This window comes from Ixodes scapularis, unplaced genomic scaffold, assembly GCF_016920785.2.
Source record: "Ixodes scapularis isolate PalLabHiFi unplaced genomic scaffold, ASM1692078v2 PGA_scaffold12__126_contigs__length_90152505, whole genome shotgun sequence".
In the NCBI taxonomy this organism is placed as follows: Eukaryota; Metazoa; Arthropoda; class Arachnida; order Ixodida; family Ixodidae; genus Ixodes; species Ixodes scapularis.
This window is the reverse complement of record NW_024609838.1, coordinates 42,145,299-42,168,926: the sequence shown is the minus strand read 5'-3', so window position 1 is coordinate 42,168,926 and position 23,628 is coordinate 42,145,299. Positions and strand designations below refer to the sequence as shown.

The window sequence follows — 23,628 nt, the reverse complement described above, 5'->3', positions numbered from 1 at the left end:
AAACGGCTCAAACTTCCGTAAACACTAACAGATAAATATTTCTCAGTTGTTCAGTAGTTTCTGCTTGTTAAATTTACTGCATTTAGCATTCTCAAAATAACGACAAAACAATAAACTATATAAAGAAAACGTAAAAACACAAAGTAGCTTAGTTTCGGTTTTGCTGGCTAGTCTTGTCTGGTCTTGTCTCTCTCAACGTGTTGCATTCCTGTTCCGGTCAGCGCTCTGCAACCAATCACAAACACACTATCGCCGGCACGCCGCCCATTTGGACCAATCACGAACGAAGACACTCTCAATCCAGCACCGCAAGCAGAAAAAAAAAAAAGAGCCTACTTTTTCTTTTTGTCTGCTTCCTTTACACTGTGACTGGCTGCTGTGTGTGTTGGAAGTGTTTGTGGCCGTGGTGGTGCGTGTGTGTGGCGGCGCGTCTTGGACGCTTTCCATACGTCGCAAATCGCAGCGATTTTCAGGAGCCAAAAATGTGACCAACAGCGGAACTCAACGCCTTGCCACAAAAAGGATTTCTTCGCTCAGCAAACCGGCGAAGCCTCACTTGAACTTGCCGTTTTCTTACGGCGCGCCGAAACCATGATTGAATCGAGCAGCAGCAGCCTTCTCGGGACAAGGTAATGCGGGACCCGCGCACACCGATCTCTCCGTGAACTTAAGCCTCCCCCTTTTCGCGACTAACACTTTTTCCTTTACACAGATAAGAGTCCTAACTAGAAAAGCCGTCGAAATGAAACGGGCGTCAGCACTCGTACGTGGCGCGGCGACGCGCTCTTTCAGATAAGGGGGTGTTAGGCCTAGGACCTTCTTGCGTTCCGTATCCGCCAACTCTGTTTGCGGCGGTAAATAAGTTGTTTTACGAGCTTTGCTAGATTGGACGGGGTTTCTTCGTGACGCTGCTACGGTTTACGTTAGCCGGCAGTGGGCGTCAAGTCTATTTGTATCCTCCATCTCGTGGCCGGAGGGACAAGGAAGCTGTCGTTGTAACAAGGCCGCCAAAAATCGAGGGGAAGGCCGCGCCGGCCGGCTGGCTGCGTTCCATTTCGGAACATATGGTGCTGGAACGCCGTGTTTCTAGTGGGTCCTGAAACCACGGTGGCCGGGTGTGTATGCGTTCTTTTGACAGTCGGCCACGTGTTGTGGAGTCTTTGTACCGACGTGTTGGGACACGATTCACAATCCGGACATACCAGCGGCGTTTTTGGAATGGGATGGTCTTTTGTTTGTTTTTAGAAGTTAAACTAGCACCTGCTTCGGGGGTCTCGTGGCGTTCTTCTCCTACCGGATTTCGGTGATATGTCCTGGGTATCTGAGCGAAGAGTGACTCATGTGCTAGTTTGGTGCGGTATTGCTTTTTGTGTCAAGCTGATCGGGTGCTCGTGGTATGTTGAGCGAGCGTTCGTAGTACGAGGTGTTCGAAGTTTGGCGGGATCTTTTATGGTGTGTTTGGACGACTTCTCACTTCATCGGCACACATGACAACAGTCACTTGCACTTTGTCCTGCGTTTTTCTCTGCGCGCAAACACGAGTGCTTTGGGAACATAAATGTTTTCATGGTTTGCTGGCAATTTACTGTATGCTGCTGACAGTACAAGTAGTGCAAGCAGCAGAGGCAAAAGAAAATGAAACAATCCCCGTACGAAAATCGCCAATCAAATCTGTGGTTAAAAGTCAGTCTTCACATAGGTCCATGTGTTGCCTGCAGACATCGCAATACATGGCTTGCACATGACGTCAGCGCACCATATTGGTAGTCGTTTCTACTTGTCCTTAAGAAGAACCGATTCAGTGGTGCGAAGTGCAGGCTGCAGTGAGCATGCATGCGCTCAGCAGTTGTGATGTCAGTGCAAATTGTGTGCTTTATTCTGGTTTTTTTTTTTTAATGTGCATCACACAGCGGTGATTGGACTAACACACCATTACAATGCCAGAAGTGTGGGATGAGGTTATAATCTCAAGAATCTGCAGCACATGCTTTCCACTCACTTGCTTTGTCAAGTTGCAGCACATTAGAGAAACCATAAGTCACATCTTTTATTATGCCTGCGAGTTTAAGAAAGGTTGAGGCTCGAAGTTCCCCCCATGGCAACTACTTTTTCCACCGGTAAACTTGATTTCACAAGTACTGGTAGTCTAGTGATACTGAGGATGCTTTCAGCAAAATAAAAGAAGTAGAATTATCTTCTAGTAATGGATATATAACATACTAGATATATAGTCACGAGCAAAGTAAAAGAAGTGGAATTATCTTCTAGTAATGGATATATAGTCTACTAGATAGTGGATACGCTAGAAGTGTAACAGAAGACAGCCTTCAGTTGTGGGTCATGGAGCAAACCTTGGGGATGTGGAAAGTCCCCAGTTGCCACTCCCTGCATATTGCAGGAAAGGGCAAAAAGCCTGTGTTATCTAGTCCTAATCTATGCACAGAATCCCCCCCTCTTTTGGCAATTGCAGTAGTAGTCATGCACAACATTATTGCTGTGATTGGGGTCTGTTTTTTTTTTCTTTTAGTGTGGGCAGCATAGTTTATTTGATTTTGTCTTTGTTGGTACTCTTTGGTAATCTGTTTACTCTTTAGAAAAGTCAAACCAAGAAAAAACAAAAAAACAGTTGCAGTGTTATTGAGGTATTTTAGGACCCTTTCTCGAGTACCAAAAATGTTTTTTCAATAGAAGACTAGGCTCTTGTTTGGTGTTGATGTTTAATCAGTGCCCTGCATTTTGGGTTTGCTCATGCCCAAACTAAGCACACCTCTTTCTACAGTCCCTGGAACACAGACCCCTTCCTGTGGAAGGATGGAACATCATTCCTGGCCTTCGAGAACCTGCTTTCAGATACTGCAGACTGGTAAGAACCCTCGGCACTGCAAACATAAAAGTTTCTTGTGATAAACGAAACCATGCCCCAGAAGCCCACCAGACTTAACGGCAAGGGCTGGGACCTAATAAGTGCAGCCTAGTTACAGTATTTTGATACATTCACACTTTCCTGTGCCTGGCGGTGCCAAAGGGCGTGAGATCAACCAAAATCGCACCACACTGTGCAAGGATTCCTTGGTTCAGCCATATCTGTCCATTCATCCATCCATCTATTCTATTGATCTTCACTGTATACATCCAGACATCCTAACCATCGTACCATTGCATTATCATGCTACGGTGTATGGTGCAAAACAGCACGTAGCATTATGTTCCCAAGTCATGCCTCTTTTTTTAATCAAAATTTGTTCCTAAATAAAAAAATAACTTCCTGTGTGTAATTTTAAATATTTTACAGTAAGTTGTATTCAATACTCTCAAACATTTGTAGCACAAACCTCGTTTGCTTGAAGTATAACTAGTTGGACAATTCACTCAGATGCTTTCTTATAATAATATTGTTACTCTTAAGGTGCTAAAAAAAAAAAAACTTTTTATTCTTAGTCTTTCAGTATGCAGATTTTCAGATCCCAAGTTTCTCCAAACTGCAGGTTTTCCTGTTCCTAAGCTGCTCCAAGTAGAAAAGTTTGGTGCAACTATCGATGTACTTTTGATTTCCCGAAAGCACTATAGCCTAGATGTGCCGAGTGGTGTAGTTTCCTGCGGTGCGTATGTAGCCAAAGAATGATGCCATGTTTTGTGTTTGCCTAACTGGAATGTGTCTTGGCAAATGTATTTCGAGCTCAAACGCCCTGCCGGCAAGACCGCGGAAGGACGACGATTTCTGTGTGGTAGCCACTGGTTAGCCCTTTGTTTCAAGCTGGTTGCGGGTTTTATGTGGCTTGGACCTTTTCCAAAATGCTCTCTAGCCACTGTGATAACTCTTATCATCCAAGTGCGTGAAATTTCTACCACACTAATGGCAGTCTTATGGCGGCCGACGAGAGAAGTTGAAGATGCACCCAAAGGTGTGATTCAATTGAGGTCCGTGCATTGCAGATGTTACACATTGCAATGCATGAATTAGATGCAGTTGCTGCATTAGAATTCATTTCAGGCTCTGGTCCAGTCAGTTGTCTGGTGCAGACTACTGCCTTTCCGTATCAAGGGACTCAAAGCCCCCGTGATGTAGAGGTTTCGATCAACGGTTTTGCTTGCACTTCATGGTGACCAGTTGCGTTTTTGTAACCCTCAGACTTGAAACATTGAGGAAGAACTGTACGGCAAAGAATCCATTCTTCTCTACGGTGGGCATACAAAAGTGGCAGTGTTCAGTGGAATACTACGGTATCATTGCCGCCGTTACTAGAACAAAATTCAATCTGCTGTTTGAGCCGCCCGGTTGCACTATTTTGGAATTGGCTTCTTGGTGGACAGGTTACCTCGCATAATTCAGAAAGCATGCGAAACGCTTATGTCTACCGCAACGACCCTGAGAGCGCAGCAGAGCCAGGGATTCTAGCTTTTGACAAAGGTGACTACATGCTTGTCTGTTCCAAAGCGTTTGTCCGCTCGTCTCGCAGTCCCGACTGTCCTTGCGCCAGTCGAAGAATTGCTAATTGTGTTGCGTATTTGTTTAGACAGCGAGAAGTTAGTCAGCCCCAGTAGCCTTCCGGTCTGTAACGTGCATGGATATGCGACCGCACGCCGCTGCGGTGCTCATCCAGATCTGAGTGGGCAGAAGTGGGAATGGATCCCGGAAAGTTCTACAGCGCATGCTTCTGCTCCACATGCTCTGAGCCGAGTTGCGTTAACACGCTCGGCCACCGATCTCCCCGAAGGACGAGCGAACTGCGATGGTTTTTGCCTCCTGTCGTCTTAGCCCTTGCCTTCCTTCGCTCTTCTGCTGCGCAGTCTGCCGCTGTCTTCCGACTCCCCGGACGAGGACGAGGGTTCGCCGGCCATGTTCGAGCTACCCGTGGCTCCCGCCCCGACGCCGGAGTCTGGGTTTGCCGACATTCTTGCCGGGTTTCTGGAGGAGGACACCTGCGCCACATGTGAGTGCCGGGCACCCTTTCCTTTTGTGTGGATATGGCGTGATTGGTCGGCCGATGCTACCTAGTTAGTGTTCACTTCCCAAATCGTTTGAGCTTTCTAGAAATGATTATACACAGGATGAAATGGAGGGAATCGGGTGGAATACATTCCCCTCTCTTATTAAGGCCCATTCACATTCTTGTTGCGAGCTCTTAAAACTGGGCTTCTTGAAACCTCTTACGAGAGGACACACTGGCGCCATCTATTGGGTAGCAGGGTAGACTTGGCAGTACAGCATATTTTCTATTTCTCTCGCGCATTATCCTCTCTTTCTTGGCTCGAAAAACGTTTGTCAACGCTATAAACAAACCTTTCTCATAGGTATTACGCTCCTTTGACCTCGGAAATCCCGCAAAACCTTCGCTTTTGTGAAATGCAGTTCCAGGGTCACCGCATCGATGGCGCCAGCGTGGCAGTGTGCTCTCTCGTCCTAAGAAATTTTAAAGGGCCCCTGAAAAGAAGAAAAAAGTTTTTCAAAAACAGTCTGGTTGAGACACGCGTGTCAAAAAATGAATTTTACGCGAAAAAAAAATTTTTTTAGAGCAATATTGACTGCGCCAGACGCAATTTAGTCGGCAGTCACCTCCTTTCCACTTTTCTCTCTCTCGGCATCTCGGGCGCGTGGAGGAGAGGTAGTCCCCGCCTCTTCGTAGTGGATCGGCTTGGCTGCTTTCCTGGCTTGGCTGCGCCCCGCACGAGAGCCATTGCTACTTCCTGGCCGTGTTCCAAAATTGACTCGATCTTACCCCAGGGTGAGGGTTTTGTACTCTTGGCGTTCTAAAACCTACCCGCGTACAGCGTTTTTCAATCTGTGCTGTCACGTGATACGATCCGCCGGACAAACTCGGATCCGTTTGGAGATTTGGAACACAGCCCCTGGCCGGCTGTCTGCCGGTCGAACGACATACCGCGTCGTATCGTACACGTACCGTGGTCACCGTGGTCGTACACACAGTACATAGTCGTCGCGGTGGACCCCGACCTGAAGCGTCGGTTGCTTCAACGCTGCCAGCAGCTGGGCCTTCACCCGTACGAGGACACGCCTCGCCAGCCGGAAGGCGTCCGCTCCGATCGCCGCGAGACAACCGCTCGCGAGGCACCCGCTTCGCCGCGGCGAAGCGGGTGCCTCGACGAGTTCGTTCGAGCCGCACGATCCTTCAAGCCGCCGCGAGGACACGCAGTGGTAACTGATTTTTTTTTTATTAAACGTTGAGTGCGGTGCCGCGTGCCTCACTAAACTCTTTACGGGAACCACGGGAACCGACATCTAAACAAACATTGGCACTGGCGCGCGCCAGAAAACAAACAAAAGATGAGGTAAACGGGACGCACGAATCGCGCAAAGAAGAGCAGAAAAACAGAAACCTGTCACCCCGCGCCACTTCCTAAGTGCTTACTATGACTGACTAACTAACACAAGCAACAAGCCCTCTTCAGAACGCGAAACGCGAAGACTGCGACCACGACAGAAAACAAAATGGCGAAGCTTTTGTTTGTTGTTTTGTTGTAGTATCCGAACGGAAGTTACGATTTTGTAAAACGTTTGTAAACAATTGCGACATTCATTCGATGGATTGTTTCTTAAACCTAAAAATATGTAGTTCAAAAGGCGATTTCAAGAGATCACGGAGATTTTAGAACCAACATCTAAGCTGTCACTCATTCTATTGGCCAATGAGAAGCCGATTTGAATGACCATGGTTACCAATGAGAAGCCGAGCTGAATGACCTGGAAGTTGCGCGCAAATTTTCAAATAAATCTCTCGCCGTCAATATTGCTCTGAAAAAATTTTTTTTTTCGCGTAAAATTCATTTTTTGACACGCGTGTCCCAACCAGACTGTTTTAAAATAACTTTTTTTTTCTTTTCAGGGGCCCTTTAAGAGATCTAGTCTCTCTTGGTCGTACTCGGTGTGAACGGGCCCTTATTTGCGAAAACATTGATAGATATTCACGAGACAAGTTTTTTTAACGAAAGGGTGTCCTTGCCTGTCTTTGTTAAGACTTTTGTCTCTTGAATATCTATACCAGGGGTGCCCATATCGCGGCTCTCGAGCCGCATGCGGCTCTTCGGGGGCCGAATTTCGGTCCCGCTGGTAAGCGTGCCCCATTTTAACTCCCGTGTCTGCAAGACAAAGAGTTCTAGAATTAAAAAAAAAAAAGTTCACGTTCTTGGCAGCCTTGTTTTACACTAGACATTTGAGAAACACCTCTTCCCTACTTGCAGACGGGCTCGACCTGGACGAGCTGAGCCTGGATCCGACGGAGTCGTCAGAGGTGTTGTCGGACTGGAGCGGGAGCAGCGGCTGGCCGGCTTACGACGTCGGGGAGGACGCGGCAGACTTTGGGGGTCACCGGTCGAGAGAGAGGTCGCGAAGGGGCGCTTCAGTGGCGGCCGCGGACATCTTGGAGTCGTCGTCTTCGAAGTCGTGGTAAGCGGCTCCAATGCCCTGGCAGGCGGAACCCGGATTCGGCCGTGGTCATCAAGGCACTTGTCTTTGTTTGTTGTTCGGATTCACGGTGTAGTGGGCCATGGCTGGTTCCAAAGGGACACTGAACTCCGTGCGTGTCAAAATACAGACTTTCCCGGAAAAATATTCTTTTTAATGCAACGTCGCTAAACTCGTTTTGAATCTAAAAAAGTTCAAAACATGCTTTAATACCTATACGTTTTATTTTTTGCCCCTCCTGCTTGGAGCAGAGAACTTGCCTGCAGTATTGTGAACTAAATAAAGAAATCAATTTCGAGACATTGAGCATAAACTAGGAGCATGTTTCAGGATTGTTCCTAAGAGCTGAATCACACCTTTCTGTTTGAGTGCAATGGAACATGTTGCAAGCACTTGTATCCGCTCACGACCAGAGAACACGTTGGCTCCACCTATCTGATTGCCCTGGAGCTGTTCCGATTTGCTTATAACTTTACCAAAGGTCTCGCAGTGTTTGCGAGATCAAATCTATGCACTGTCTGCGAGAAATGATTGCTCATGACTAGTGTTCTGTGTTTTCGGATCTATCTGAAAAACTTTCGCCGGTAAATGTTTTGTCAATTGGTAATTATCCGAAAAAACTCTTTAATTTTGAGAATTGACGAAATAAAATGCAAAACAGACGGTGTTTTACAAATACGGTTGAACCTGGATTTAACGAAGTCACTGGGACCCACTAATTACTTCGTTAAATCGGGAACTTCGTAAAATCAAGGAAGGGAGACCTCGCACATAGGCTGCGCGGGGAATCCGAATTCGTTCGTTAAATCGGGAAATTTGTAAAATCGGGTTTCGTTAAATCGGGGTTCAACTGTATACCATATTAGCCTGAATATAACGCGACCACGATATTAAACTAGGGCAGGTTCTGAGGCCCTTGGAGAGAAGTAAAAATGTTATTACTATTATAACACGAGCCGAGGCCGCATAAATTTGCCACACTCTAGGCCATCGCAGAAGTGAAAAGGCTTTAAAATCTGAGAAATATTCGTTTATTTTTTTACTGCACTCATCTTCACTGCTCAGGTCATTCCGTTTTCCAATCCACTTGGCTACTTCACCGCTGCTTGTCTGTTAGTTCCTTTTTCTTCGGCGTGTACTCCCCGGCGTGTCCACAAGCAACGGAAGGCAGGAAGCAGAAGCACCAACACACAAACACCAGACCACTCTGGAGCAGAAGCTAAAAAATGCGCAGAAACGAAAAAGACTTGGGCCCGATGCATGATCACACCCATTCTTGTTCTGGTTCCTCTGCATAAACAAACACCTTGTGTTGCACTTGGGTAAGCACGGTGTGTGGTCTTGGCATGGCTTTTGTTGACTTGACTTGGCTTGAATTGTCCAGTGCCCTATTCCCTGTTGACTTGGCTTGAATTTTCCAGTGCTCCCATTCCCGCGTGGCGCGCTGCATTTCTGCGGTGTGCTTTTCTCGGGGTGCGTTGTACAAACACAAAAGCTATAAAAATGCTTCTTATGTTTTCTATTGCCCTCTTCACATTGCCCAATAGCTAATAAATTCCCTCCCACACCCTTGCTTCTTTTCCCTGCATTGAGCGGGATAGATGGCTTTCTTAAGACTCGTGCGCCTCGTGACTGAACTCTATTCCGAATATAATGCAGGGTGCGTTTTGGGGCGCGTAATTTCTAAAAAAAAACAAACTACAAAGACACTTCAGACTCCTAACATGTCTAAATGAAAGCATTCATATATGTAGCGTATTCCTCCAAACGACGCACCGCGCTGAGCCTGGCCGGGCGACCTGTACGGGTGCTGGCTGGACGGGCTGCGCAGCCGGCCGCTGCGCCGTGGCAGTGGGGTGCGTTCCTTGCAACACTGCCGCGCACCAGCCATTGGGAGTCTATCCATCAATTCACTGCTACAGACTACAGGCTTCGCTCCTTCGGACAGGGGAATTTAGGTGCCGTTTGGTGCGGCTTCAAAAGCTGATAACGCCGGTTCACTCCATGGGACAGTTAATGCTTATGTATTAAAACTCGCATTGTATTCGTGCAAATACGATTCTTCATAAGAGCACGAGGTCAGTGGTCCTGAAGAAAGACGCCACTTCAGCTTCCTTTGACATCTCAATTTACCAACAAAAGGAGGTTTGCCTTTCAGCTCGTCTTGGTTCCTGCAGGACAGCTGGTCGTTATTACCCAAACAATTAAGGAGTGCAGTCATCGCGCGTGCGGCTGTGAACGACAATTGGGTGACACGACTCATTTGAAGCCTTTGAGGCTTCCAAGTTGTGTTCTCTGAGTCGATGGTCGACGCATCTCCCAGTCTGTCCAATGTATTGACTGACTGCCACAGGGAGCGACAGTCCCAGAGGGTGCAATGTAAAGCATGCCAAAAAGTAAAAAAAAATGCAAAGAAAGAAAGGTTTATTCAATTCCACTAGGCTGTGGCAGTCAGTACATTGGACAGACTGTGAGATGCGTCAACCGTCCTTTGGAGGACACAACAAGTATCAAAGGCTTCAAATGAGTTGTGTCACCCAATTGTAGTTCACAGCCGCACGTGCGATGTGACAGTACTCCTTATTTCTCCGATACTAGAGTACTGGGCGGGCACAACAACAGATTTGGGAGAGAAATCAATGAATCATTTGCCATGGGGACTGTAAACAACATTTCTGCACCTTCATTATCATTGACAAAGACAGAGGTTGAATTCCTAACACCAGAGATGACTAGATCACTGACACCTCGTCGTGACGCTAGAGCTTTTTAAACTTTTGTATTTATAGTACATTTCCCTTTGGGACTGTAAACAACAATATTTCTGCACCTTCATTATCGCTGACAATGACAAAGGTCGAATTCTAAGTAATCAAAGATAACTATGGTCGGTGACAGGTCAAGAACGAAGAGGAAGCTCCTCCCACTTCTTTTCGCTTTAGTAGTGCGGACGGTGGAGAGGAGGTGACCTCCGCTCCCCTATTCGCTCCTCTGAAGTGGAAAGGGGTGGGAAGAGCTTCCTCCTCGTTCTTGACCTGTCACCGACAATAGGTTAGTGACACCTCGTCGTGACGCCAGCACTTTTTAAACTTTTATATTTTTAGTAAATTCCCTTTTCTTTACAACAATTGTCTCCTTTCCCTCTTTGGGAACATTGAAACTTTTGGGGGCGGTTTTATCGTTGTGCCATTCTATGTTGTTGCTAAATGAAAGATGTCCTGCTCTCGTCCTAGCTGTTTTACACTTCCAAGTTTTGTATGTAATAACCCAAACTTTTTTTTAATTTTTAAAAATTAGGAGAATTGGAAATTTAACGAAAGTAAACTCCGATAAACCCCCCGATTTCAGCGAAGATGAAACTCCGAAAAACGTCCTTTGAATTTCACGAGTACTCCAGAAACACGGAATCCTCCTTTTAACTTTGTCAGTATTATTTTCAGTACAAAGTGAAAGAATGGTGTGTAAAAGGATCAGGAAATATGTACTGTTGCCTTAAGTGTCATAAGGGGCGGTGGCAGTGCAGTCAGTCACACTCAAAATTGCAACGTGTGAACCAGCGTTGGTGGGAAAGACTGATCATGTTTCTTTCTGAGTTGTGAGAAACCAGTGTCGTCCACAGACTGTAGCTGTTTTCATTCACAGAGTAGACAGGAGACAAACTTGGACTGCGCTATAGGTTATATCTTAACTTTGTGCGGAATCGCTATGCTTCCATAGCTTGCCACTTTATGGAAAAGTAAGCAACAAAACCGACATAGTTGCTCCTGGGGCCAAATTGTTGAAACCGCTCAAGGTTTTCTGCAATGATTTGGCATTTACCCTCCTGAAACCCGGGTGAATTGTGAGCAGTTTATTTCATTTATTTTTGGTACAGTTGATCGCCTACTGTGAACCGAGCACCATGGTGAAGTGAGATCGGATGCGGGCTGAAATTGTGATTGTCTGCTATTTCACGTTAAAAGCCATTGACAACCCGCATTTCCAAAAATCTCAAGTTTTGTGGCTGTGTTTAGGCTGATGTAGACCGATGGATTAAGTAATAAGGACAAGCACATTAGATGCTGCAAAACGTCTCTTGCTGTTTATCTGTTGGTGGGGAGTTTTCACCAAAATATTGGCCAATTGTGAGCGAATTGGCCAGAGGAGCAGTCGAGAACGCTATCGCCTTGACCTAAATCGGACTCCTGTTTGCTGACGGGCGTTTAGAGACAGGGCTGACTTGGTTCATCCCATCGCGGTGTCCCATTGGGGATGGGACCTATATAGGTGTGCTCTTGCAGTGTCCTGGATCACTGACAAGCATTCTGGAACAGGGGTGACATAGTATGCCCCCCTTGCAGTCCCAAGCTGCTGATCAGCATTTAGGGACAAGGCTGACATAGTGCATCCTCTTGCGATGTCCCAGGTTTCCGACGAGCGTTCGTGGACAGAGCCGGCATAGTGTATTTTTTTGCGGTGCCTTGAATCACTTGGTAACATTCTGGGACGGGGCTTACCCAATGCGTTCCCCCTTGTGCCGTCCCAGGTCTCTGATGAGCGGTGAGGAGCAGCTCCGGACGGTGGAGGCTTTGACGGAGGCCATTAGCCGCCAGCTGGGGCTGAGGGAGCAGCTGGACGTGATCCGCATCATCGACCCCCTCGCCAGCGTGGACCCCGCCGCCGACCGGGAGTTTGTCGTCGGTCGGTTTGCCCTCTCTTCTTTCTTTGTTAGTTATCAAGGCTGGTTCAGATGTTTACATTCGAGTGTGGCCGCTACACTGACGCCATCTCTTGGGCGACTCCGGAATCCTTCCAGTCTGCGTATAATTAGGCGGAAGGTTTGGCAGTACAGTTAAACCTCGATGTAACGAAGTCTGTAATATTCGCAATTTACTTCGTTGCATTGAAATTTCGCTAAATCAAAATTTGGCTTTAGCATGCAAAAAAAATATTCCGAAACATTTTACGGTATGAAAACTCACCGAAAATGACATTTATTTAGGGGCAAAGTAGTCCGTGAGTTTTGCTTGCGCCTTGTTCGACAGTAGCAGCGGCGTCATACGGCGTTCGAGTGCCCAGAGCGCTTGCACGGCATCTTGCTGCCCATGCGACGCCGTGTACCTCCTCAGTACGTCCATTGCGTCGAGCACTTCCCGAGCGCTCGTGACCTCGGCAGTTTCTTTAGGATGGCGTCCAAAACGTTTGCTTTCTCATCCAAAGAAAGAACTTTACGTTACCCTATGGCACCAAGCACTTGAGTGAACCGCGCGGTTGAAAAATAAAGCTGTTTAGGCAGTGCCAATGTTTCAAACCTACACAGCACTCTTGCCCGCACAGTTCACTTGCCCCCTTGCGCCCACAGTGTGCTTGCGCCTTTGCTTTACATCACGCTCACAAGACGATAATAGGTCTTCTCCTAGATGGCACTGCCCGTGCGGTCGCGCCATCACGTCGCTCCCCCGCTGAAGTTGGCTCTCCGCGATACAGTGGACTATGATGATCAGTGAATGTCAGTGGTGATGCTGTTATGCCGTGTTAACGTTTTGCTCGGCATTTTCTGGCCAGCCCCGCGGAATGCGCTTTGCCGCGTGCCTCGCCGGCGCTACCGCCGCCGCATCCTCGGGCAGCCAAGGAACGTTGGAAGGCCTGTTCTCGTAAAGTAACCTATCAAGCGCTCGCGTTTGCGCATCTTTTTTTAAGCACAATTGTTTTGCGAAGTTCTTTAGAGTCTACTTATTTATTGCCTTCTATGGCAATGGCGCTTCGTTATATTGAAATAGCAGCAAAATAGACTTCGTTATTAGAGACTAATAATACATGGGGTCTATGGGCAAGAAATTATGAAAAATAAAATACTTCGTTAAATCGAGGATTTCGTTACATTGAAGTTTGTTATATCGAGGTTCGACTGTATTGGCAGGTTTGAATCTACAGTGGGCTTGAAATGTCGGGAACATTTCAAGCCCAGTGTGAAAGACTGCATTAGGGCCCTTCGTTTTCATGGAAGACCTGATATTTCCCCATGTTCGTACACTGAACACATTTTTTTTGTGAAAGTTTGGTGTAACATGATTTTCTGCCAAATTCTGAACAAACATTCCACCAATTTCATGTTTTTTTTACTTTGTTGAAATGTATGGCTCATTAATGAAACAAAAAAAAAGAAGATATTTAAATAATACTGCATAGAGAAAAGAAGTGTATTTTTGCAAAGGTAATTTTAATAACTACCTACCGAATGCTGTGCTGTGCATTGCAACCAGAAGCTTTGATGTTTAGCAAACATTTCCTCTGTTAAGATAGTCTGAAGACTGGACAGGTCTACTATCGCGACAGATATTGTTAAAAAAAGAATTTGTTGAAAATTGAATTCACCAGGTCAGCTCTTATACCACGTTTTAATCCGATTATCTGCACATTAATTACTTAGTTGTGTAAATGAAACCTTCCATGTCCTAAAACCAATCAGTACTTATCGTCAGTTATTGATATTTATATTTAACCAGAAAACCTTGAGTTATGTACTAATTTATTGAAAAACCCGATTTCTCTCTTGTAACGAGCTTGGATAATAGCATCCAATTTTTATTACCCGACTTCTGAAGAATACAAAAACCCGAAATGAACAATCGGGGTTCCGTGTTCTAAAATAAATCCGAAGAACGCAAAACCCTCTTTCGCTCGGCATTTGAGGACTGGCAGTAACGCTTGCCACCTGCTTCCCCCTCCCACCCCCTCTGTGCAGACCTGAGGCACCTGGACGACCGCAAGCTGCGCCAGATTGCAGACTATGTGCGGCGCCACGCCGCCGCAAAAGAGGAGGTGGCAAGGCCGCGCCCCGGGCGGCGCTCACGGCGCTCCACTTCGGACAACAGCAGCTCAGGGTCGTCCAACCCGTCCGCCGCCAAGGTCAGTGGATTTGTCAGGTTGCCGCAAATAATTCCGAAACGTTTTTTTTTTTTTTTTTTACCAAAATTTTTGTGCAAATTTGATTTAAAATTTTTTTTATTTTACTCATTAAGGTAGGACGTCCGAGAATATAATCAAGCGAGCAAAAACAAAAATGATAGGAAATGTCCGGAATAAACTTGATTTTTCAATAAACTTGCAGGCGCCCTCGTTCTATGCTCGTGGGTGTTGCAAGTTGCGCCAGGGAACGGTGACACGATAGAAAGGCAGAACAAGAGGTTTAATATGGCAATCGGCTCAGAGCCGGGTACGTTCTAGCCACGGGCGCAAGGCACGAGTTCATGCGCACGAGCCGCGGAGCTCTATCTGCTCGGCTGCTCAGTGTAGCGCTATCCAACATCTCCCCCATGCAGAAGAGTCAGTCTTTGGGGAGCCTTGACGCATCGGCCACTTCTCGTGTGTGAATGAAGATTGCCTTCACATTCTGTACGTGGCTCTTGAGCATCTTCGCTGTCAACGACTTCCGCCTCCTGGATATTTGCAGGAAAAGGAACAAGATGAGTTCGGTTACGTCGCACAACCCCGTTGTCAGTGTCTACGAAGTAAGACCTGGGTTCCTCTGCTGGTCTCTGCACTGTACCTTTCTGCTTGATGTCAGTGATCCAAACTTCATCTCCATTTAGGACATCAGGCAGTGTGCGTACGCCATGCCGTCGATTGAAGTCTTTCTTCTGGTTTTCTCGGTATAGTTCTTCAAAGTCGCGAAGTTTTCTCATGTCTGGCATGTGAGGCATGAGCTTCTCGGGAACAATAGGGAGCTTGGTTCGTAAACGTCGACCCATAAGTAGTTCAGCGGGGCTGTAGCCGTTCTTCAGCGGAGTCGACCTGTAAGAGAGAAGGGTCAAGTATGGGTCTTTCGTTTTTTCCATTGATTTCTTGATGCATTTCACGGCTGCTTCCGCAAGTCCATTACTTTGGGGAAAATATGGGCTTGAGGTGGTATGCTTGAACCCGTATTCTCGAGCAAATGTAGCGAAATCTGATGACGAGAACTGAGGCCCATTGTCGGACACTACCACCTCTGGAATGCCGTGGCGAGCGAAGATTGATTTGCAGTGGTTAATGACGGTAAGCGATGTAAGTTTCTCAAGTTGTGCTATCTCGGGGTACCTTGAGAAATAATCTGTCATGATCAACCACCAGTGGCTGTTGAAGTAGAAAAGATCCATTGCAACGCGCTGCCATGGTCGGTCAGGAAATTCCGTGTTTAGAAGCGGCATCTTGCAATTGCACGTGGTTTTGATGCATTCGTTGCATTGCTTTACTGTGGCAGTTATCTCTGCTGCTATTGTTGACCACCAGACACAGTCCCTTGCTCTTGCTTGTGTTTTCGTGATGCCGAAGTGGCCTTCGTGAAGGAGGCGCATGATCTCTTTTCTGCACGAGACAGGAACGACGACACGGGCTGCATTGAGGAGCAAGTCATCTTCTACGGTGAGCTGGTGTCGGTGCTCAAAGAAAGGTTTCAGGTCTTGTGGCAAGTCCCTTCTGGATGGCCACTCCTTTGAGCTTAGTTTTCGTAGCTGGTTAGAGACTGTGTCCGATTTTTTACTTTCTTTTAGCCATTGTAGGCAATGGTCCTTGATTGGGATAGCTTTGTTCAAGGAACAGACAAAAGCTTCGACGTCTTTTTCAAGGTCTGTGTCCTCTGTCTGTTGTAGAGGTGCTCGGGAAAGTGTGTCAGCAGCTAGTAGGTCCTTCCCTGGTACATATTCTACGCTGTAGTAATAGCGCATCATCCTCATCTTCAGCCGCTGGAGTCTGAGTGTCAAGTCGTCAAGAGTTTTCGACATGAGGATGGGGACGAGCGGCTTGTGGTCTGTCTCCAGCGTGAACATTTTTCCTACCAGGTAATCCTCAAACTTCCCGCATGCCCAGACTAAGGCAAGAGCCTCTTTCTCAATCTGCGCGTAGCGCTTTTCGGTGTCTGAGAGCAATCTTGAGGCGTATGCAATGACAGCGAACTTGCCATCTGTTTGTGGCTGCCGGATCAGTGCTCAAAGTCCGAAGGAGGAAGCGTCTGCGCTGACGACTGTGTCCTTTCCGGAGTCATATACGCCCAGTACGGGACGAGAAGATAGTACTGTCTTCCATTTGTCAAATGCTTGTTGCTGTGGAGAGTCCCAAAGAAACTCCTGCTTCTTCGACAACAAGGATGAAAGTGGCTGAAGAACCTCTGAAAGGTTTGGCACGAAGTGGGCAAGGTACGTGGCCATACCCAGTACTCTTTGCAGCTCACTTTTGTTTGTCGGGCGTTTCATTTTCAAAATAGCTTCTACCTTCCTTTCATCGGGTCTGATGCTGTTGTAGTCTAGTTGATGGCCTAAGAACGTGAGCTTTTGGACGTTATATAGGCACTTGTTTCCGTTCAGCGTCAATCCAGCTTTGGTTAATCGCTGCAGTACGGTGCGTAGCGTCTCGTTGTGTTCTTCTTCGGTTGAACCCCAGATGAGGATGTCATCCATGTGACAGACCACTCTGTTAATGCCATGCAAAAGACTAGACATCTGTTTTTGAAAGTGCTCTGTAGCAGACAATATGCCGAAAGGTAGTCCGTTGAAGGAAAACCTCCTGAAGGGTGTAATGAAGGTGGTGAGCTTCCTGCTGCCTTCGTCCAGTGGAATTTGCCAAAATCCCGAATTAGCATCTAATTTTGAAAATATCTTCGCGCCGTGCAGCAGTCCGAGCGTGTGCTCGACGGAAGGAATGGGATGCCATTCTCTCAGGACGTGATGGTTTAGACCAGTAAAGTCGACGCAGATTCTTACCGATCCGTTTGGCTTGAGGACGACTACCATGGGCGCACACCATTCGGTTGGTTCGTCGACAGGAGAAATGACTCAGATTGTCTGCATTCGCTGTAGCTCCAACCTTGTTTTCTCGTACAAGGGTATCGGGATGCGGCGTGGAGAGTTGATACAAAATGGTTCCGCTCCATCGCGCAAGCGAATGCGGTGTTCTTTCTGCAGCTTGCCGAGACCTTGGAATAGTGAAGGAAATTCGACTTTTGGGATTACCTTCTGGGTGACGGCATTAACGGATGTAAGTATCTGCAGATCATTGATGGCGGGCTTTCCGAGCAAGGACGTGTGGACGTCGTGAAGCACGTAGACGTCTTGAATTGTTGTCCTGTCGCGGTAAGCGAGTTCGAGTCTTGCAACGCCCTTAGTTGCGAGAAGCTTTGCGTCGGGCCCGTAAAGTTGACGAGGTGCTTCTGAAAGCAGAGGCTGACGTTTGAGCATGTCGAATGTTGCTTGTGAAAGGACGGTTTCGTCGGCCCCCATGTCGATTTTGAATTTTACGGGTTGGCCTTGAACCAGGATTGTAGTCTCCCGTTTCGGAGGACTTGACTGCTCCTAAAAATCCTTGTTCGCTGTTGGTTTCAGGCGCTTCAACGAAGTCGACTCGTCGAGACCTGCAAACAGACGAATAATGTCCTTTCTTGTGGCAATTACGGCACACTTCCGACCGCGCTGGGCATTGGGCGCGTCCGTGCTGCTCTTTTCCGCACCAGCGACACGGTCTCTGAACGCCGTACTTGCTTGAGCTTGGAGATGGCTTCACTTCTGTGTGAGGTCGTTCGTCGTTCGCGTGAGCAAATTTCGCCGAAGTCTTGACAAAACGTCTTTGGTTTGCTCCTTGTTGACGCGCCGCGGCGACTTTGTTGACAGTCGACTTGTCGGGATTGAGCTCAGCTTGCTGCTGACGTTCGCTTTCGACCTGTCGGACCGTCTCAAGTGCCTTCTGAAGCGTGAGGTCGGCGTTGAGTTGAAGTCTTGCTGAGAGCTTCTGATCTTTGATTCCAACTACTAGACGGTCTCTGACGAGCTGTTCTTGAAGCTCGCCGTAGTTGCAGTTCTTCGAAAGTGCGTGGAGCGCCGCGACAAAATCTTCCGCAGACTCGCCTTCTTGTTGAACTCTCGTGTTGAACCGAGCTCGTTCGAAGATGACGTTTCGCCGCGGGATGAAATACTTGTCGAACTGCTCCATGACGACTGTAAACTTCTTGGCCTCCTTGGCAGACAGCTGGAACGGGCCATATATATCTTCCGCTTGGTCTCCCATGATGTAGAGCAACGCATCTATTTGGTGTGGCTCGGGCTTGGCGATAAGTCCGGAGGATGTGCGGAAACGTTCGAAACGTTTTTCCACTTGGGCCACTCGGTCGGTGATGAGAAACAAAATGCTTCCGGTGGTTGTATGACAAAGGACGCCATCCTTTATCGCGTGGCTGCAGCCGAAAATCCCCGAGAGCAAAGTCGCCTACCTTCGTGTGGGTCCCTGGTTGGTGCGGCGGTGCCCGCTGAAGAGCTCTTGAAATCGGCTCATCGTTGGCGGCATCCCACTTCTGACACCATGTTGCAAGTTGCGCCAGGGAACGGTGACACGATAGAAAGGCAGAACAAGAGGTTTAATATGGCGATCGGCTCAGAGCCGGGTACGTTCTAGCCACGGGCGCAAGGCACGGGTTCATGCGCACGAGCCGCGGAGCTCTATCTGCTCGGCTGCTCAGTGTAGCGCTGTCCAACAGTGGGCACCACTCCGCTTTTTCTCATCTGCTGATTCCACCTTGAGTTCCGCCTATTTTTTCCCCCCCTCCATGGGAAATCGTTGCCATTCTACACCGCATTCGTTTTTGCCATTTGTGATAAGCAAACTCGTCTTGGAAGTGGCCCATGTCGCACTTTCTAACGAAGCAAATGAGGCGCGAGCAATGGGAAAGTGTGCCCGAGTGAATGTGGGCAAATAAAAGTATGGCTGTTGGCAACCTGGTGCCATTTTGAAGAGGGGCTGCCAATTAATGAGCTAGTTGTGCCCGAGACAGAGAAAGTGCTCGGCATCGCAGTTGATGTTGCTGCCACTTTGGTAACCCCTTCCTTGAGGGCAGTCATTTGCGAAGTCGATTCCTTTTCGTCTCCCCATTTCGTAGCGGAGGTCATTTATTATAGCCTCGATGCTGCTGCGCCACAAAACCCCATACATCATCATCATTTATTATTGCGGGGCCTTACGTTTTATTCGTTAAACAGATATTTGTTGCGGCGGTTATAGAAACGATTGAACACGCAGGAAATGGGCCACGACTTCATTTCTCAATTACAGTCTAAGCTCGTTATAACAGACCTTGATTTTGACCAAGATTTTGGTCTGTTGTAAGAGAAGTATGTTATATGGGGGGGGGGGGGGGGGGGGCAGACAGGAAGCTGAGTCAGTGGTATGTAAAGGAAAATCAACCGAACTTCACAAATTGGTTTGTTGTATCCAAATGTCTTGTAATGAGCGTAGACATGGGCATGTTAGTATCATTATAACACAATGCCAGTTCGTTATAATGAACTAGCATCATGAGCAGATACTTGTTCGTTATATGGAATTTTCATTATAAAAGTACACAAAAAATTGACGCGACCATTCCCGCAATCGAGCCCGTGCATGAATGTGCGCAGCACTAAGATGAAGGATGCTCTATCGCGGACCACGAGATCCTTACCTGTCACTAAGCAGCATTGAAAAAAATAGATGGGAACATGAGGATATCAGTTTGCAACACGAGAAACGTTAGCTGGATCCATTCCATTTATTTGAGGAAAGATGTGATTTTGGGCTGGTCACTCCTCACCTGAAGCCATCGCATTGAAGCCAACCGCTGCTCGCGCTGAAATCATCATGCCCTAACAGACATGACAGACCGATTGCTTTCGTTTGAAGAAGCTGACCAGACCACTGGCAGCTTCTTCAAACCTTACGTCCTTAAACCATGAGAACAGTGATTCTTCCACGTCCGGTTGAAGGCAAGGCCTAAGTCTTTCGGTCAATCTTGACTGTGTTGTTTGCATAGCAGTCTTCTATCTTCTTCCTTGTACTCAGGATTGTAGATGTTGTGCTTAATGGAAGCTCGAAGTCCGCAGCAATGTCTTTTTTCTTCCGACCGCTGTCCACCGACCTTGAAACCTTGCCTTTTGTCTCCAGAGGCGGCTTCCCGCTTTGTCGCCATTTGCAGCTCCATGTGGTTGTCGGTCGGCTTTACTCTGCACTTGTTCTTGGTGTTTCGCAAAGACTGGCATACTAAACTTTGGAAATTTTTTGTTATAAAAATTATGTTTTGTATTGTCTTACTTTTGAATAACTTTCATGGAATTTTGTTGCTCAAGAAAAACAGGAATTGCTTTACTGTGACTAATAGCGCGTCAGATCTTGCAGTTTTGGTTTCGTTATATAACAAGAACTCCCATCCAAGTAAAGCATGACCAAACAAACTTGGTGATTCCTTTGCTATATCCAGTAATTTGCTATATTGGTGTTCATTATAAAGGGGCGCAACTGTAGCACTGTTACGTTATCGACAGAGTGGGAACGACGGGGCGCGTCTTTCGAACACACCCCACGACCCGTAGAGGTGCACGGTTAATGATTGTAGAGCCGCTCGAGTATTTTTCCTCAGAAAACCGTTTTCACCGAAGGAAGGTTCCCCTTCTCTCCAGGCTCCCATCAACTCTGGCGTGGCTCCCCGCACGCAGAAGGACAAGCGAAAACGGCACCGCCGGGAGCCGGCGATGGCGTCGCACCAGCGCAAGGCCCGCCGACAGATGCTCAAGGAGCAACGCAGCGGCCTCTTTGTACACGAACAGGTGCTGTCCCTCAGCGGGACGGCCCAGGCCGCCGCCGCCACCGCACCCGGACAGGACTGCCCCCAGACGGCCTTATCCTCGCAGCCGGATGCGGAAGAGGACGAAGAGGTTGACATCCTGCACTGACGGAGCTGTTCCCGGGTCGGGGTTTCTCTCGAGGGAGTCGGGGAACCGTGGGCTGTGTTCCTTGAAGGCGCAACGGGTGGCCGGGGGTCTTCTCTATTTTATTTTTTCTCTGGAGGTCTTCGATTCGTTTCTGCACTACGTCGCGCGTGTGCGTAAAAAAGAGAATGATTGCGTGTGCACCTGATGCAGGAGTTGGAGGCGTGGCTTCGCAGGCCTAAGCCCTAACGCGCGAATAAACAGCATTTGCTGTCGCTTGCGAGCGAGATTGAAAGGCAAGGTTGGTCAAGCGTGACTAGGCTGTAAGTGATCCCAGCCGATCGGTGCTGCGAACGTATCGTGCAATTAGGCATTCTGCAAGTCGCAGCTTTCCTCTCAAAGGTCACGTGACACACACAACATTATGTTGGCTTCGGCGGCTCGTAGCGTCCGCTGCGGTTCGTCGTAACGCGAGACAACAAACATTCTCCGAAACATGAATTGCTGTCAGGTTGTTTTTGTTTGGGGATCCGACAGGGAAGGATCTATCTAGATGCTGGCCTACGTGCAAGTTTGTGAAACTAGGACTGTCGCTTACCATGTTTTGTTTGGTGCAGCTTGTGAGAATGGTCTGGGAGTGTTTTGGTACGATTGTGCTCTGCCACGGCTTTCGCGCATTCTTGCCAGTTGTAGTCTTGAAGGTTTTTGTGTTCGAGCGACTTCATGATTGGAATGTTCCGAGGGGACACAGTGCCATAGGTTACGTCCGTCTGTTCGGTATTGGAGTGCCGTGACGCTGTCAAAAGTCCATGTGCAGAGTTTTTTCTTTTTTCTTTTTTTTTTTGTGTGTCAACGGAGCCTCGCTGATGTGAAACAAATTTTTGTGCATTTATTGTTGTGTTCCAGTCAACGTCTTACGAATGAAAGCATGAGACTTTTGTTGTCCTCATCAAAACTGTCTGCCCGCCTTAATTTTCGTTTCATGCGCATTCAATTTTGTCAAAATGCAGTTGTGCTTCAGAAGTTTGAGAATGAAATTTGAATGCTGCTTGTGTAGGAGTCATAAAAAATTGTAGTAATTATTTCCACATTGCTGCCTATAAGTTAGCAATGGGAGGCATTAAAAATATGAAATGGCTATATTGAAGAGACAGACATACATTGGCTATTGTAGTGTATTTTGGAAGTGACATTACAGACATGGAATTGTCATTTCCAGTTATTTTGATGATGTCAAAGTTTTTTCTTGTTTAAGAAAGAAGGTATGTACTTATGCTTGTTCTTTAGGTAAATACTACTATTTAAATTTTTTTGTCCATTCTCTATTTGAATTGTACAATATTCAGACTGCTGAACACTTGGTGGCTTCCATGCCACTATCAGTTGTAAGAACCGCCGATTTGTTCTGTGAAGTGTCCTTGGAATACTCTCTGGATTTTTTTTGGCCGTCGTGGAGAAACACTGTGCTTGTTTCATGTTGCCATTGAAACACCAGTAATTGACGAAACGGGCAAGACGTGTGGTCTGTCATTTAGAATATTTATTGGAATCTTTTGTGACAATGTTGTTTGTTTCCACCATCTTTTTTTTATCTCCAGTTTGCCGTCTTTGACACTAGGCTCTTCTCGAGGATGCTTTTGTTTGCTGTATGAAGACCTTTGGCTCGCTGTCATGAAGCGCCATTGAAAATGCTCAAAATGTGGTCAGTGCAGGATGATAATGAAGTTGATACGCGATTAAATGAAGTGACAACTTTGAGATACCTCCGTTCCGACTCTGTGATTGCTTGCAGTATCGTCTTGGGTATTTTTATATTCCGGTCACACTATGGGTGGTTTTCTAAAGATGTTTTCAATACTACTGCTTTTTCCCCCACCATTCTTTCTTGGACCTTCCAGTTGAAAGACGGCCATTGTCCAACTTCCAATTCTGCCTCTCGTGTTAAGGTCCCTTAAATTTCCAGCCTGCTGTTGCAAACCTGCCATCCCATAGTGCGGTGTCTCTAGAGAAACTTCCTTTTCCAGAATAATAGGTTTTGATGTCCGTTTTGTCACTGATCCTAATTGTCGTTGCTAAGAGACTGCCACACAAATAAGAATGGCGCTTGTTGGTGGTTCATACATTTCGCTTTGTAGAGCAGTTACGCACCCGATACAGATTCCAGCGGGTGGAACGGCTCATGTTTGCCAAAGGATGTTGACAGAGGCCTTATGATCTTGGCGGTCGCATTTTTACGCCTGAACTAGGCCACTAAGCCGACACTTTCTGCCATTTATCTGAGGCTTTATCTAATTGCTGAAAACGTTTTGCCGTAAAAAACGTTCCGTGACAGTGCAAAACTACATCTCTCGAGTTTCCTGACACTGTGGAATCTGGAGCCACGGAAGCCGCATTTTCGAATCGTGTAACAATTGCCGATAGTGCCCACTGCACTGGGCACCAAAATGGCGGCACCCGTATAAATATCTTGGAACGGAGTGCTGATACGGTATGCTAAGTCTAGCTTATGTATAAAGTTCTATTTTTTAA

At 47.2% G+C, this 23,628-nt stretch overlaps 1 protein-coding gene across 1 annotated transcript; it reads left to right on the top strand.

Annotated features, from left to right (window-relative positions):
* Positions 1-333: 333 nt before the first annotated feature.
* LOC8028684 (protein FAM199X) lies at positions 334-22,857 on the top strand. The gene is made up of 7 exons (XM_029985882.4): positions 334-629; positions 2,780-2,863; positions 4,789-4,931; positions 7,198-7,402; positions 11,946-12,100; positions 14,145-14,308; positions 20,851-22,857. Exons 1-7 carry the CDS (start codon positions 592-594, stop codon positions 21,121-21,123), a joined length of 1,062 nt encoding a protein of 353 aa, XP_029841742.3. The 5' UTR covers positions 334-591; the 3' UTR covers positions 21,124-22,857.
* The last annotated feature ends 771 nt before the right edge of the window (positions 22,858-23,628 follow it).

What these genes read in the sequence shown, in the direction of transcription:
- LOC8028684 (XM_029985882.4), top strand. Translation starts at nt 592, where the DNA reads ATGATTGAATCGAGCAGCAGCAGCCTTCTCGGGACAAG. An exon ending in AGCAGCCTTCTCGGGACAAG is followed by an intron (nt 630 to 2,779) that starts GTAATGCGGGAC and finishes CTCTTTCTACAG; the next exon opens with TCCCTGGAACACAGACCCCT. An exon ending in GGAGGACACCTGCGCCACAT is followed by an intron (nt 4,932 to 7,197) that starts GTGAGTGCCGGG and finishes CCCTACTTGCAG; the next exon opens with ACGGGCTCGACCTGGACGAG.